This window comes from Prunus persica, chromosome G2 (genome assembly GCF_000346465.2).
Source record: "Prunus persica cultivar Lovell chromosome G2, Prunus_persica_NCBIv2, whole genome shotgun sequence".
Taxonomy (NCBI): Eukaryota; Viridiplantae; Streptophyta; class Magnoliopsida; order Rosales; family Rosaceae; genus Prunus; species Prunus persica.
In genome coordinates, this window is record NC_034010.1 from 15,748,387 (window position 1) to 15,764,979 (window position 16,593).

At 39.6% G+C, this 16,593-nt stretch overlaps 2 protein-coding genes across 8 annotated transcripts; one reads left to right on the forward strand and one right to left on the reverse strand.

The window, feature by feature from the left end:
• LOC18787351 lies at nt 1,939–7,945 on the reverse strand. 5 transcript variants are annotated; one of them, XM_020558182.1, is made up of 8 exons: nt 7,843–7,945; nt 6,608–6,653; nt 5,993–6,456; nt 5,554–5,646; nt 5,051–5,284; nt 4,553–4,655; nt 3,197–3,426; nt 1,939–2,480 (listed from the first exon to the last, which is right to left on the reverse strand). In XM_020558182.1, exons 3-8 carry the CDS (start codon nt 6,310–6,312, stop codon nt 2,249–2,251), a joined length of 1,212 nt encoding a protein of 403 aa, XP_020413771.1. In that variant the 5' UTR covers nt 6,313–6,456; nt 6,608–6,653; nt 7,843–7,945; the 3' UTR covers nt 1,939–2,248. The 5 variants fall into 5 exon arrangements, with proteins under 5 accessions (XP_020413771.1, XP_020413770.1, XP_007220999.1 ...); XM_020558181.1 differs by having other exon boundaries at nt 6,569–6,653; XM_007220937.2 differs by having other exon boundaries at nt 5,993–6,648; nt 7,843–7,920.
• Nucleotides 8,052–16,505, forward strand: LOC18787536 (UDP-glycosyltransferase 89A2). 3 transcript variants are annotated; one of them, XM_020558178.1, is made up of 5 exons: nt 8,052–9,827; nt 12,290–12,292; nt 14,936–14,939; nt 15,677–15,809; nt 15,972–16,505. In XM_020558178.1, the coding sequence occupies exon 1, from the start codon at nt 8,270–8,272 to the stop codon at nt 9,707–9,709; it is 1,440 nt and encodes a 479-aa protein (XP_020413767.1). In that variant the 5' UTR covers nt 8,052–8,269; the 3' UTR covers nt 9,710–9,827; nt 12,290–12,292; nt 14,936–14,939; nt 15,677–15,809; nt 15,972–16,505. The 3 variants fall into 3 exon arrangements, 2 of the variants coding, with proteins under 2 accessions (XP_020413767.1, XP_020413766.1); XM_020558177.1 differs by having other exon boundaries at nt 15,677–16,505; XR_002270388.1 differs by lacking the exons at nt 8,052–9,827; nt 12,290–12,292 and having other exon boundaries at nt 14,937–15,586; nt 15,677–16,505.

Consider the following 16,593-nt stretch of genomic DNA (forward strand, 5'->3'; position numbering starts at 1 on the left):
TGCGTGTCATCCTTGCGCAAGGGCCATGCTAATTTTCTCCGTAGCATTCCAATTTTATCAAATGTTCCCCCGGGGGACAGGATTTATTGTGAATCGGTTATATATAAAGGTTTTACGAATAGTAGGGTCTTCCGATATGGGACTTATGTTGCCTCCTTTTTAATAGTTAAGCCGCTTCTACCTTTAGTTATCGGGCCCAATAGTTAAAAACCCGATTTGCAACAGGATAATTCTAACAGTCAACGAGTTTCATATCTAGTTTGCCTTACCCTAAAACAACTGCAAAACAAAACCAATACCAACCACAAGAGTGATTCTGCTATCTGGTTGGGAAGGGCACAAACAAAATTTCTCCACTCCATCTTTGAGACTTGCATGGGATCCATCCATGTAATGTGGCAGTACTGGATGCATTCGTTTTCGTAATCATAACACGGTTTCGAAGTATAGGATATTATGTAAAACATGGATTGTAGATGACAAAAAATCTTACAGAAAATGTGTAAAAGCTCCACAAGGCAATGATTTTAATGTCAAAGCCAGTTATAAAATCAGCAACTGATCTATAATCTTCTTCACGCAAGAAAGAAAGAAATACTTTAGTCATTGGAGTTTGTAGGCCAACTTTTCATACGCATTTCATCAACCCCAAAGACTGAACATTCAGTCTCTAAACAATCAAATACTTGGAAAAAAGCATCGTTTTAATACAGAAAAGTAATTTGAAGATGAAAACTAGAGAGTGGAGCTCATGTATGTTGGTTTTATTGAACTAAAAGAAACAAAGTTGAACGGAGCCTCTCTCAACACTTTGAACCAAGCAAAACTGATATTGAAATGAATTGCATATAAACCCATATGCTATCTTGCCTTGTGAGCATTGACCAAGCAAGCAACACCAGCAATTCCACAGGAGTGTAAAAGGGGGATTATGTAAACATCATTGAAGAAGTGCAACTTGATCAATGTTATAAGGGCCATAATAGCTGAGTCATTTCATCAAACAGCTGGTAGGCGAGCTTTTGACATGCAGTTCATTATTGAAAAAAAAATACTGTACTGGCCATTGATGCCTTTTTTAAAGCTAGAAAAGTAGATTCAATTCAAACTTTTACTCAAACCTGCAACTGGAAAATGGGATTGTGGGAAAATCACGCGCAAAAAAAGCCAAAAAAATTTGGACCATTTCTCGATTTATGCGTGTCATCCTTGCGCAGGGGCCATGCTAATCTTCTCTGTATCGTTCCAATTTTATCGGATGTCCCCGAAGGGACGAGCTTAGTTGCCCAACGTAAGTATATTAAGGTTTCGCAAATAGCGGAGATTACCGATGTGGGACTTATGCGGCTACCTTCTATTTAATAGTCAAGCCGCTTCTACCTTTAGCTATCGGGCCCCAAGCCCAATCTCCAACACACACTCCATGTTCTTTAATTATTGGGCCTTACCATTGTGAAAAGAATTATAGCCCCAATTTTTCATTGCCAACATCCTAGGACTTCTTGATAAACATTGACCGGAGGTTTGGAGAGTTTTTTCCAGGTACAAAAATCCCCAGTGCCTTGTATAGTCCCTATATCAAGCCGCCCCCGTCATTTCTCCATTCCAGGTATTAATCTTCGGCTTAACTTCTCTTTCATGAGAAACTAAGCTCCAATAGTTTAAAACCAGATTTGTCACAGGATAATTCTAACAGTCAACGGGTTTGTTATTTAGTTTGCCTTGCCCTAAACAACAACTGCAAAACAAAACCAGCACCAACCACAAGAGTCATTCTTCTATGTGGCAGTCCGGCAGCACACTCACAAGGGTGGGATCAAGTCGTATAGCCACGTGGTCCAGACTCCCGTATATAAGAATTTCTACAACCACAGCAGCCTTCGCCACCGATGTTGGTGATGGAGCCACAACACGACTGATATTTGAACCAAACTGAAATAATGATAATAATAAAGGATTGTTTGCTTCTTGTCATGGTTGCTTTGGAGTAAAACACTTGTTGCTAGTTTGATGAATTTTTTTTTTTTTTTAAAAAAAGACTTGTTGCTACCTCCTAAAAAATTATATACTAGCTACATAACTGCACTAATCATCAGGAACATATATACATCACTTCTCTAATCAACACTCCTGAAATCCGATCCAATGGGAAAAGGTAACTAAGAAACTTAACCATGTTGACTTTCTTGCTGAAAATAAATATTTTGAACACACACAAAACCCCCTTATATGCAACAATGAACAACTCTCAAAGTGTTTGCTTGCCATCTTCATCCATGGTAGAGACTGGCATTTTCCATATCTTGGAGTTCTTCTTCGGGTCATCGGTAAGACTGAAATATGTATCGTCTTCTTTGAATGTTCTAATGAATTTTTTAGCACCCATCATGATAAGCCTTTCAACCATGAACAATTGGTAGTTATTTCCAATCATGGGATCCAAAATGTGGCTAAAGTTTGATGAGTATGCCAATTTGTATCTGCACATAGGGGTCAGAAATAAGAATCATGGTCAGATGCAACGTTGTATGATAACCTTAATCCCGAGAACAGTTCTTTAGAGCCAGAAAGGACCCTTTTGATTGGCACAGGTATAATGACTGTCAATTCACAAAGCAGTTTACCCCAATTGGCATGAAAATATATTAACATACAAATAATACCTCTGCCCCTTCATAAGAAAGAAATGTAAACGCATGAAAATTCAGTTTCCATTGTAAAACTTGAACCAGTGTTGGAAGATCCCAGTTAAGAAATAGTAACAGGAGGAGCATATTACACTAGTTCCACAATCAATCATAGTGACACGTGAAAGATTCTCTCATCAATATTCAGAACTCCAGTATCAAATAATTTAAGCTCATAAAATTTATCTTTTGTCCTGACTACTGTAGTCTCAATCAATTGAAAAGTTCTTAGGTGAAAGAAAAATAATAAGTAATTTGAATCATGGACATTTTCTGTCAACGTTATCCTAGACTTCTACCAATGGTAATCCTGAGCTTAAATTTCAAACCCAATCAAGCAGTCATCAGGGATTATTAGGTTAAAGTGTAACTTGCTAGAAGAAAAAACACAAAAGAATGAGAAAGCAACCTTTAACAAAACATGCACAGAAAATTGTTGGTTGTAGCACGTAAACACACAGATTTTCATCTTTAAAGTAGATGGTCCAGAGAACATGAGAAGGATGTACCTGACTGTGAGAGGTGAAAAAAATCCTGGCGTCCTTTCATTTGAAGCAATAAAAAGAGTTCGTCCAGGTGGGACCCATTTTTCAATTCTGTGGAGAATAAACTCTGGCCGTGTATCCCTGTCCAGATGAGGATGCAGGGTCCTGTCAACACCAAACCTGTCCTTCCTGGTCTTAATTTTATCGCCACGACGAACATGAATTGCATCATAATCACCAAGGAGTGCCTTAATCTGTGGAAATAGTTTGATCAAATTCTGTAGTGGCACTGACATGGAGGGCAAAATGCAGAAACAGAAGGATCTATGGTAATTTTGCAGAAACAGTTGCATACAAACATAAAATTCTTTCTTAAAAATCAAAATGCTATAACGAACTTATTATATACTACATACTACAAACTTAAGCAAAATAGAATCATAAAGAATTAAAATGCACATCAGGAATATTGTGCCTCCTAGCTATTTATAATTTTATTCCATGATGTTGACCACAACCACCACCTCCACCAACACATACTGTAAATTATTTTTTATGCGATTGTAATGGGGGGGTTACATGGTAAATCACATCTCCTGTTCAGCTATTTAGCCGTTATCTTATGGGGTAAACTGCTCAAAACGTGTGTGTCACTCATACCATTCACATTTACCATCATTCACATATGATATACAGTGTTACTAAACTTGAAATAAGTTCCAACTCTTAATTGTATTACCGTGATCCTTGATAAGTTACTGTGATCTTTAATATTATGAATCATTCGACAACCATACTTGAAACAAATTCTTTGTTTTTTCCTTCCTTCTAACATGCACAGAAAGAGGAGTGCTGAGATATTATTATTCATCGAAATTCATTTTGCTTTAAAATGTAATAAATTATAATCCATTTCAAGTTCCCAAAATCTTACAAAATAAGATACTCGATATCTGGCGAAGATTAACCTAAATGAATAGAGCAACTAAAGTTGAGGCAAAATTCCACAATGCAAGTTGGTGGGTACAAGTAGTCAGATAAATCAACAATTCAAGCAGCAATCAAACATCTTACAAGTAGCCACTATAAATTGTGAATACTAGTTCACAATCATACTCTAAACAGAACCTACAAACTTAAGTGACTAGAGAGTGATAGATATTGATGTGTTTCCCAGCAACAATTCCAACTTTAGTTACAACGCTGATTGACAGGCTGAAAAAATTCAGTACCCAATTACTGGAAGCTTTAGTTATAATGAATATAACTCAGAATCATGTTGCAGAATAAGAAAACAGAAGAAAGAGCATTTGTTTGGAAGCTTAATGTAATTGTATCAATTATGGAAACAAAATTTCATGGGATTCTTATAACACATACCTTATCAGCTACGTTCCTTAAGTTCTTTGCTGCCATTGAGGGGAGAAAGGAGTATGGCAAAAGTATAGCACTACGGTCATTTCGATCCTTGCACTCCATAAACCTAAATGGCTATCATTATGAATTCCTCAAACAACCAAGATTGAAGTTTAAGTAATACTCACGTAACATAGCCAAATGAAACAAATTTTAGTTTTCTGAACAAAGTACAACAAACATCCTTATCAGAGCCATTGCAACAGGTTCATTTATAGTTTCAGAAAATATCTAAAAGCATTGAAATAGTCTGCAAACTGTATTTGAAGGTCTGTCTTGCATTAACTAAAAACCACATTTAACTTTTCTTAGTAACAAAATGCAACCACAACTTTTATCTCAAGTCAAGCCATAGCCGCATCATTCAAACAAACAAGCAGAGGTTTTTGTTCCCTCAAGAAAATCTTAAAGCTTTCAGCAATAAATTTAAATATAAAAAAAAAAAAAAAAAAAAGGAGTTACCATGACAGAGGGCTTGCAGTTCTGTTTATCAGCAAAAGATTTGAGAAACGACTGTTCTCTTTGAGATCAACATGACTAACTCGTTCCACATGAGCAACTCCTCTAGCTCCCAACTTCATACTTGTTGTTAGCACCTGATACCACAGTTTTGAATTGTCTAAAATTACTGGTACAGTATCCGATATGAGGTCCATATCATACAAAGAGTCCATGGAACAAGACTTTGCTGCCCACCTAACAAGTAAAAGGAAGCCAGTTCACATTGTATGCTATGTGCACTGTGATTAATAAAAATGTATTTACAAACACTATGGAGGGAAAGTACACATCTAAACCTATCACGTCACAATATTATATTTCTGAGGAGATTACAAACTTGAAACAGGAAATTAACGCCATTTTCGCAAAAAAGTAGCAGTGGAATTCTTCCATAGGCCAAAAAAAATAAAAAATCTCTTGAAACCCAATAAAGAAGTTCAAAAAAAAAAGAAAAGAAAGCTTACGTTTCTTCTGAATTTGCAGTATTTGAGCGACGAAGGATCCCTTTCTTATTGTGTATTGGGTTGATACACATTCTGGAAGGCATTACCAAGGTTCTGCAAACAACAGCAGTAAAATACAACACAAGATTACAAAGGTACTCAACAGATATGAACCAGGTGGTGAAGTTCATGGAAATTGGGTGACTAGCTCTGTACTAACTATGATGAACTTATTCCAAATTTATGAAGCAAACCTAGACATGTGACAATTGGTTCATGCCAAGTCCTATTCCTAACCCATTAAACTAATCCTTATCTTAATAGAGCAAAATTTCCACAACTCTCGGTTTTCCCATATTTCTCTCAGCAACCACACATAGCATAAACTCCAAAAACAGAAATAAAAACAAAAGGACAAAAGAAAAAGAAATCTAATAATCCAAAACATGACATGAAATACCTCTTAAGGAACATGGCCTCTTCAAGAGCACACCGGAGGCTGGACTCCTGGTGGCCCAGACCTTCACAGGATTCACAGTGCCTTCCAGGGCAATCAATTCTGTTACCCCAGTAGAGGAACTTCTCGTGGCCATTCTGGTCATTCTGGTCATTGTTCTCGGACTTGGTCACACTTTCTAGGCCTTCTGGGGAGGATACAGGGTTTGTGGAAATGAGAGAGGCAAAGAAGAAGAGGAGAACAATTGCAGCTATGCAGAAGGCAGGGAAGATGATTGAGGAACTGGGTCCTGACTTGGACTTTAGGGTTCTGTGAAATGCCATTAGAGTTGGGCAGGTGCGGAGCCAGGATTGTTTGTTTGCCTGGACTAAACCTCTAAACAAAATATAATTTGTTCTTTTTCAAGAATAGAGGGGAAAAATAATCTGTGAAATGCAAACTAAGGACACACAGCTCCGTTTTCCACACTAAGGACAATTGCAAATGTAGCAAGATGAGAGGGGAAAATAACGCACTGATTAATATACAGGTATTTGGAGGTAGATAAAGCATAAGTGGAACCATAAATAGAGCACATACTTCCAGAACTCTAAATGAAATGGAAAAGGGGTTGCTCACAGAATCTGTGCAAGCAATGTATCCTGGTTTCTCTTGATAGTCTATCCTGGCACAAAGTAGAAAACCAACAATAAACCTTCAAAAAAGTAGAAATCTTTTTTAAGTTTGCACAATACAAAGACCAATTTGCTTAATAAAATTAAGAATTTATCTATTCATGTTGCATTAAGCACCTAGTAATCAGATGGGGATTAATTAGTTAGTTTAGAATGGGGATTAGTTGGTTAGCTTAAAAAGTTAGTTCATTTCGTAGGGTGTTGATCAACAAATACATGTCATTCTGTAATATGTTCTTCATTGATTAAATGAATAAAAAATTCGGTTCTTATTTTGTTTCATACTAAACTCTTTGTTACGATCTTGGAAGGTAGAGGTTCAACCATGTTGTCGATTTCAAGTCAGATTTCATGGTGTGCAAATTTTACAACATTATAAAGCCTTGATCAACCTGTACCATGTTTTGACTAAAGATTTCCCTTACTAAGTATCATCCTAGCCAGGGGAGGAAGCAGGGCTCGGTTAGGCTGGGCCAGCGCAGGATTAAGAAAAATAAAAAATTGAGTGCTAATTTTTAGGAAGCTCACCCATCCTAGCGAAAACAACCCCATCCTCCTGCAACAAAACTTAGCCTATCCTCTCCTTGAGTTCCCTAAGACACAAGTCCCTCGGTTCGAGTCCCGGGCAACCCATTACAATTAGCATATGGAAATCGTGTGTATATAAATCCAAATTTTTTTTATTCATTTCCAAGCCACCCACACATAATAGATGAAAAACAGAAAATTATAGCCCATCTCTATGAAAATTCATGTTTCCGCGCTCGATCCTACCATGCTAGATGAATTAGAACCTTCCCTTTTTCCCCCGGACCATTTAGAAATTTTGTATTCAAGGACATAAAAACCAAATGTCTATCAATTTGTGCAAGGAAAGCCACACTTCCCTGCCCGTCTTACAGTAAATTGACGTATCTGTAATTTGTGTAATGTGAATAAGTTTAAATATGATATTTCAATCCAAAATCTAACAATATCCTGAGCTACATTGTCATCTTAAACAGAAATGAAAATACAAATATGTCCAAACAATTTTAAAAAATAAAAAAACAGATTCAAACGGAAATATGGATCTAAACTTATTTCCACCAGAAAATTTGATCTAAACAAGTTTTTTTTGTTTCTCAACCCTCTATTCAGGAATTCTGTTGAAATTTAGAACAAGAAAACAAGAAATACCTTTGGAATTGCCGAACTCGGAAGTGTGGCACTGTGGGAGTGAGGGTGAGAGTGACAGAAAGGAAAGATCAAAAAGAAGAAGGGGGAAGGAAAGGCTGCTCGTCATGGGTTGGGCTCACAGGCCTGCTAGGCGTGGGTGTCTTACCAAAATTGTTAAATTTGTGCATGGGTGTCCATAGTAAGTTAGTAACAGGCCCAAAGGTTAAAAAGGCACGAGCTTTCGTTCATTCAGTTATGAAAAGGCTCAAGCCTGCATGGCTGATATTTGCCGCTTCTGTAGCCTAGTATTATCTGCAAGTCAACTCAAAAGTCAAACATTTTTCAGCTTGAAGACTTCCCCTGTTCGCTGTCTCCTCCTCCTGTAATTTACAAACCCAACCCATCATGCTCAACAGTCAATTAACCCCAAGAAATTTGAAAATCAAGCATGGCGGATGATGTCCGTGAGATCTTTGTGGTTTCAGCAGCTGGGCAGGGCCATCTTCAGCCTTGCACGCAGCTCTGCAACCACCTGAACTCCCGAAATTACCAAACTACCCTCGTCGTTCCTTCCTCTCCCGCCATCCCCTCCTCCTCTTTCACCCGCCAAAACCCGCTGGCCCAAATCCTCCATCTTACAGCTTCCCCGAGCCCACCCAGACCCGGCCCCAACCCGCTCCGCCACAAAGCAGCACAAGAGCTCCACGACCACCTCGCCGACCTTTCCAACATTCCCGATATGCCCCTCCCTCTCTGCGCCATCGTAGACTTTCAAATGGGCTGGACCAAGGAGGTCTTCTGGAAATTCCACGTCCCAGTGATCGGATTCTTCACATTCGGCGCGTACGCCGCCGCCATGGAGTGGGGCGCGTGGAAAGTCCGAGCAGGAGACATCCGACCAGACGAGCTCCGCCTAATTCCCGGCCTACCCGATCACATGGCTCTCACGATTTCCGACATTAAAAGAAGGCCAACCGGTCCGCCACGTGGCGGTGCGAACCAGCCCCCAGGCGGAGGAGGAGGGGGTGGTCCGCCTAAACCGGGAGACCGGCCTCCGTGGGTCCCAGAGATAGAAGGCTCCGTCGCTCTGATGTTCAACACGTGTGACTTCCTGGAACGTCCGTTCATCGAGTACATGAAAACCCAGATGGGGATGCCAGTATGGGGCGTGGGCCCACTCTTGCCGGAAACGTACTGGAAGCCATCCGATTCACTGCTCCTCCCTGACCGCCCAATGAAACCACACCACTGCCGGCAATCAAACTACACTGAAGACGACGTTGCACGTTGGCTGGACTCAAAGCCCCGCGGGTCCGTGTTATACGTGGCATTCGGCAGCGAAGTGGGCCCCACAGTAGAAGAGTATCCCCATCTGGCCAGTGCATTGGAGGAGTCGACCCGGCCGTTCATCTGGGTGATCCAATCCGGGTCGGGTGACGGGTACTACCCAGAAGGGTTGAACAGCAAAGCGGGTGAGAGGGGTTTGATAATATGCGGATGGGCACCACAAGTGTTGATACTGAGCCATAGATCAACAGGTGGGTTCTTATCACACTGTGGGTGGAATTCAACTGTGGAAGCCATTGGCCGTGGGGTGCCCATTTTGGGGTGGCCCATTAGAGGTGACCAGTTTTACAATGCCAAGTTGGTGGCAAAGCATCTCAAGGTTGGCTATGGAGTTTGTGAAGATTTTACAGATATGGTTAAGAAAGAAGACATAGTGGAAGGGATAGAGAAGTTGATGGGTGATGAAGGGGTGAAGAGACAGGCCATGGAGACAGGGAAGAGGTTGGAGGACGGGTTTCCTGCGAGCTCCGTGGCTTCATTGGATGTTTTTGTGGATTTTATTAGGCCAAAAACCAGCTCAGAAGTTTACAGAATAGTTTGATGGGTCAAGTATGGTTTTTGAAGCCTTGGAAATTTTGATGGGGTCGTGGTATTTACTGAATCACTCATCAAGAGCTTGGAGCTTGGAGCTTCACAGTCTCAGAAAAAGAATGAAAATTGTATACAACAGTTGGATTGCATGACAATTGTTCTTGCATATACTCTGTTATACACAAGCCCTTGTAGTCATTGTGTCATTTTAATATTAAACATTTGCTTACATTCAAATTGCTGCTTTCCGATTTTCATCGTACCTCCAGAGTCTCATGGTTCAGAGTGTTGAATATTTGGATTGCAAAGGGAGCAAGAAATGTACTCTGAGAGAGAGAGAGAGCAGAGAGCCTTAGATTGTTCTAACAGAATGCTTACTCTGCATGAACATCCCAGCAGAGCTTATATTCCTTCATGACTATATCATGTTCTCTTACATCAGTAGATTCAAATCTAACGGTTTGTAATAGTAAGCCAATGTGAATATGACACATGGCAATACACAGCTGTCCTAACAGCTGGGAATTCAAAACAGACTCAAGCATTGCACCTGGCATATAAGCACAAGGCACTTAGCTAATACAAAGAATAGAATAGATTAAATATAAACTGACTTAGAACTTACTAACTAATATGAAATTAGCTAGACAGTTTACATTTTAACACTCCCTTCTAAAGTGCTAGCTGATTTCACTCCAAGCATTCTCCTCAAATAGTCAAACCTGTCTTTGGGAAGTGCTTTGGTGAAGATATCAGCAATCTGCTCTTCTCCCTTGCAGTAGAGCAGTTCAATCACTTCTTCTTGTATTGCATCTCTAATAAAATGAAACTTCCTTTTAATATGCTTGCTCCGTTGATGAAAAACTGGATTTTTAGCCATTGCTATGGCTGAAGTGTTGTCACAAAACACAGTTGTTGCAGTGGTCTGTTCTTCCCCAAAATCTTCAAGAACAAACCTGAGCCAAATGGCTTGTGATGTAGCTTCTGCTGCACTCACATACTCTGCCTCTACAGTAGAAAGAGCCACACTGTGTTGTTTGACTGATGCCCACGAAAAAGCACCACTTCCAAATGAAAACGCATATCCAGAAGTGCTTTTCATATCTTCCTCAGATCCACTCCAGTCACTGTCACAGTAACCAACTAAGAGTGCAGATTTTCCAGTCACATACTCAATTCCATAGTCAATTGTGCCTTGTATGTACCTTAGAACCCTTTTAGCTGCCCCATAGTGCATCTTAGAAGGGTTGTGCATGAATCTTGCAAGCAGGCAGGCAGAGAACATGATATCTGGCCTGGTTGCAGTAAGGTACAGCAGGCTGCCTACAATTTTTCTGAACAAACTTTCATCTGCAGCATCACTTCCATCCTCTCTTTTCAATTTATCAGTAGCCACTAATGGAGTGCTTACTGACTTGCAGTCTTTGAGTCCAAACTTATCCAAGAGAGTGAGAGCATACTTCTTTTGATGAATGAAGATTCTCCCTTCAGTTTGTGTTACTCCCATACCAAGAAAATGGTGGAGTAAACCCAAATCAGACATCTCATACTTGCACATCATTTCAGCTTTGAATTCTTTCATCATTTCATCACTACTTCTTGTGTACACTATGTCATCTACATAGATTGACACTATTAGTGTTCCCACACCTTCCTTTGTTCTCACATAGAGAGTGGCTTCACTTGGACTTTTGTGAAAACCACACTGATTCAAGTAGGTGTCGATTTCACTATACCAGGCCCTTGGAGCCTGCTTCAACCCATAGAGAGCTTTTCTTAACCTATACACCTTATCCTCATCACCTTTAACCACAAAACCATCCGGTTGATCAACATAAACTTCTTCTTCAAGGACACCATTTAAGAAGGCTGACTTGACATCCAATTGCCATAGTTTCCAGCCTTTCTGAGCAGCAAGAGCTATGAGAGTTCTAATGGTGTCTAACCTTGCCACAGGAGCAAAGGTTTCATTGAAATCAATCCCTGGTTTTTGTGTGTATCCCTTGGCAACAAGTCTTGCTTTATGTTTTTGAATGGAGCCATCAAGATTAAGCTTAATTTTGAATATCCACTTCACTCCCACAATTGGTTTACTACTTGGCCTATCAACCAATTCCCAAGTGGAGTTTTTCTCTATCATAAGTATCTCCTCAGTCATAGCCTTCCCCCAAGCTTCATCTTTGACTGCTTCTTCAAAATTTTCAGGTTCAATGATGCTCATCTTACATTGAGCATACACTTCACTCAAACTCTTCCATTTCTTTGGGGTGTTATCATAAGTTTCAAATGGAGCAGAGTCTTGAGTAGCATGCAAATCTCTACTTGTTTGTGTTTCCATAGGAGACAACACAATCTGTTGCTGTAACAGATTTGGTTCTGAATCCAAATCTGATACTGTTGAACTTGCTCCATCACCCTAAGACATAGGAATTTTCAATGTCTCATTTGTTTCCCAATTCTACATTGCTTCTTCATCAAAAATAACACTCCTAGACAGCTCAATCTTTTGAGTTCTCAAGTTGAGTACTCTATACCCCTTTTCACATACACCATATCCTACAAATACTCCCTTCTCACCTGTGTCTTCCAGCTTGTGCCTTTTCTGTGTGGGGATGTGAATATAGCATAGAGAACCAAATATTCTCAAATGCTTGACACCTGGTTTTCTTCCACTAAACTTCTCAAATGGAGTGGAATTGTCCAGTGCACTTGTAGGACTTCTGTTTTGTAGATATACAGCTGTATTGACAGCTTCTGCCCAAAACTTCAAAGGGATTTTCTTCTCATGCATCATGGCTCTTGCCATTTCCATCACAGTACGATTCTTTCTCTCTGCAACTCCATTCTGTTGTGGAGAGTAGCCTACTGTCAGTTGCCTTTCTAATCCCATCTCTTCACAGAACTTTGAGAAATCCAAAGATGTGTATTCTCCACCTCTATCACTTCTTAGCTTCTTAATTTGATAACCACTTTGTAGCTCAACCATGCTTTTGAACCTTTTGAATATGTTGAATGCTTGAGACTTATGCTGCAAGAAGAACACCCAATACATTCTGGTATGGTCATCAATGAAGGTGAGGAAATATCTGTTCCCTCCAAGAGTGATGGTCTGCATTAGACCACATATGTCTGAGTGAATCAGTTCTAGTGGTTGAGTGGCTCTCCAAGCTCCTTCCTTATCAAAAGAGCTTCTGTGATTCTTGCTTACAGCACAACCTGAGCAGACCTTCTCATGTTCTTGTAAATTAGGCAGTCCCTGAACCATATCTCTCTCTTGTAACAACTTCAAACTAATATAGTTTAGGTGCCCAAATCTTCTGTGCCACAGCCAGGATGTTTCTCCAACTGTTGCTCTGTTTGCCATAGGAGGATTGACATAGTCAAGATTTAAAGGAAAACATCTGTTTCCCTTCATTGGCACTCTTGCAATGCAATCTTCCAGCTGCCTATCTCCATAGATATCAACTGCATTATCACCAAATACAAGCCAATGCCCATGTTCTATCATTTGACCTACACTTAGCAAATTTTCATCTAAACCTGGTACAATCATGACTTCTTTGATATATCTAGTCACACCCTTCATTTCTATAGCCAAAGTCCCTTTGCCTATTGACTGCACTAGATCACCAGTCCCCATTTTGACTTTACTCTTCACACTTTTATCAACATTTACAAGTAATGACTCATGGGAAGTCATGTGATTGCTACATGCACTATCAACATACCACATATTCACATTCTTTCCAATTGTTGCAGCATGACATGCATAGAACATAATGGCAGGTTCAGTTACCTGATTTGCAATGTTAGCAAGTTTCCCTGCCTTGTTTGCTTGGTCACAGTCCTTGACAAAATGACCAAATCGATTGCAGCCATGACACTTTGGTTTTCCTTTAAACCAACACTCACCATAGTGTAGCTTCTCACAATGTTTGCATTTTCCAGGTTTGTCTCCTTAACTTGGTTTTCCCCCTTGATTGGCACTGTTTTGAGGTTTAGAATCCCATTTCTTATCCTTGGACTTCCAGTTCTTCTTTGATTTATTAGTGCCAGAACTAGAACTTGACTGAGATCCTTTTGAGTTTATGCTCATGCTGCTGAAAGCTTTCTCAGTGGTGCTTTCAGCATGTCTGTCAAGACGCTGAGCAAATCCTCTTAATGCTGCAATTACTTCCTGCACTTCAATGGTTTCAATGTCCCTAGTTTGCTCAATCACATAGCAGACTGGATCAAACTCCTTGGTTAAGCTTATTAGCAGTTTTTGAACTATCCTCCCTTTGGTCAGATCTTCCCCATATCCCTTCATCTGATTTACAAGCTCAAGTAGCCGAGTGATGTATCCAGACAAGATCTCATCATCCCTCATCCTGGTGTACTTGAAATCTCGACGCAGACCCTGCAACATGATGGATCTAACTTGCTTATCACCATGAAACTCTTGATGCAAGATATCCCAAGCACCTTTTGAGGTTTCTTCATTTGAGATTCTGGGGAAGATATCATCTGAAACAGCACCTTGGATAATACCAAGAGCCTTAGCATCCTTCATCAACAAGGACACCATCTCTGAATCTGATGACCCTTCTTCATCTACTTTTGAATCTGGAACCTGAAGACCTTTCTCAACCAAATTCCAGATTCCATGAGATTTGAAAATTGTTCTCATTCGAATCTTCCAAAACTCATAGTTCTCCCCATTGAATATTGGAGCTCTAAGATCACTCCCTCCTGACCCAGCCATCTGAGACCAGACTCAATGAGTTGAGAGTTGGAAATTTCTCGTTGGATTTCCAGACTCAGCTCCCACAGCTTCAACGCCCTCTATCCAGATCCAACCTGGCTCTGATACCATGTTGAATATTTGGATTGCAAAGGGAGCAAGAAATGTACTGAGAGAGAGAGAGAGCAGAGAGCCTTAGATTGTTCTAACAGAATGCTTACTCTGCATGAACATCCCAGCAGAGCTTATATTCCTTCATGACTATATCATGTTCTCTTACATCAATAGATTCAAATCTAACGGTTTGTAATAGTAAGCCAATGTGAATATGACACATGGCAATACACAGCTGTCCTAACAGCTGGGAATTCAAAACAGACTCAAGCATTGCACCTGGCATATAAGCACAAGGCACTCAGCTAATACAAAGATTAGAACAGATTAAATATAAACTGACTTAGAACTTACTAACTAATCTGAAATTAGCTAGACAGTTTACATTTTAACACAGAGGCAGGTAAGTGTTCAACTTCAAGCATTGAATTCATTTCCTTATGGCTTATGCATGTCGATTGTCGAAAGCCAACTAAGCTTAACCATGGTTCTTACATTCTTCCTTTAATAACGTATACTTGTGATTTGTGTTTCTGCAGCATCTATTAATGCACCAGCCCATCTGTAAATCCAACTCCCTGCTTCCTTTTCATTGTCATAGGAAATAAATGAGTATACTAGTTAAAACTCTGCTCTATTCTTTTGTCACAAGCCTTTTCTAAACACACGGCAAGGAGTTAGTGAGTTAGACTTAGCTAACTTAGCTTTCTTCCCTTGTTTCACACTTGACATTGGCTTCTCTTGGATTTCAAGTTGAGCAGAAGGAGTTTATTATGGATGGCAATGGGTAAGGAGTTAGTGAGTTAGACTTACTTATATGGCCATATTATTTTATTCCCCAGAGTTTAGGTTTTTTTTTTCTCCATGTTGGTGTTAATAGTTTAGATTTTATCAATTGTACATCTCTCTGTGCTTGCATTTTGTTTATAAATCTTATTTCTCCCCCCAAAGTGGGCATATTACAGAGCAGAACCTATGCTGAAAAACGTTCTCTAAAGTTAAGAAGCATGAATTTTCTGTAAAGTTGAAGAAACGTGATTTTGTTGAATTGTAAGAATCATAGTCTTGATGGCTAATTCGGCTTTTGTAATTTATCGTTTCGAAACTTATGGGTTCGCTGTTTACCTTCTGCACCTTTAGCTAGCTCGTGCACATTTGAGACGAAGCATCCTGTCAGTTTAAGAATCCAAAGATGATGGTTTACTATTTGTATCAATTTAAGACTACGTGGATCTTCTCCAGTGAGCTGTTTCTCTCAAATTTAGAGATTTTGGTAAACAGTTTTTCCTTCTTAATGTATATGTGTATCACAGTGATTATATGTTTCTTTTAAAAATAAAAAAAAATTTAGTAAGTGTATCTCGGTGATTAGTATTGTCTATGTGTACTTTTATGTCCATGTCTGATGATGAGGCGTAGACTCACTGTCAACTAGGGGTGGTAGCTTTTGACATGACGCTACGACGAGACTCGAACACACACGAAATTACCAGGGTTGTGTTGACCAACAAGACTTTAGTTGGGCTGATCAGGCCTGTGGGTTTGATTCCTCAGGATACCTATGTAGCTATTTACTAGAGTCTTCTGCCTCCTAAAGATTGTAAGGTTCCACGGAGTTTTCAGTTGAGAATCTGAGTCTGCGAAGCAGGTTTATGGGGAACTTCCGGGTATGCTTCGCACAGATATAAATGTGAAATATTCACCGGCGAACATGAAGATGATGATAACTGGATTTGGTTAGGGTTGACTAGTATTGGATAGGAACAAAACATGAAGATGATGATAACCGCCACCTCTACCGAAAACTATATCAACATTGATATAGAATCTCTAATGATGTATCATGTTAGTTGTGTGTGCTGCATTATTAGATGTCATGAAAAGCAAAAGTAAAATGGGATGGTTTTGGTTCGTGATTTGGATATAATGTTACAAAATTTGGATATTACCTAAATATTTGGATTTGTTCTAAAATAGGCGGAGTATGAAAGTATCACTCAATATTAGGGTGGCATTGTATTTGCTCTTGTGGTTTTACAATGATAGAATTTTCTCTC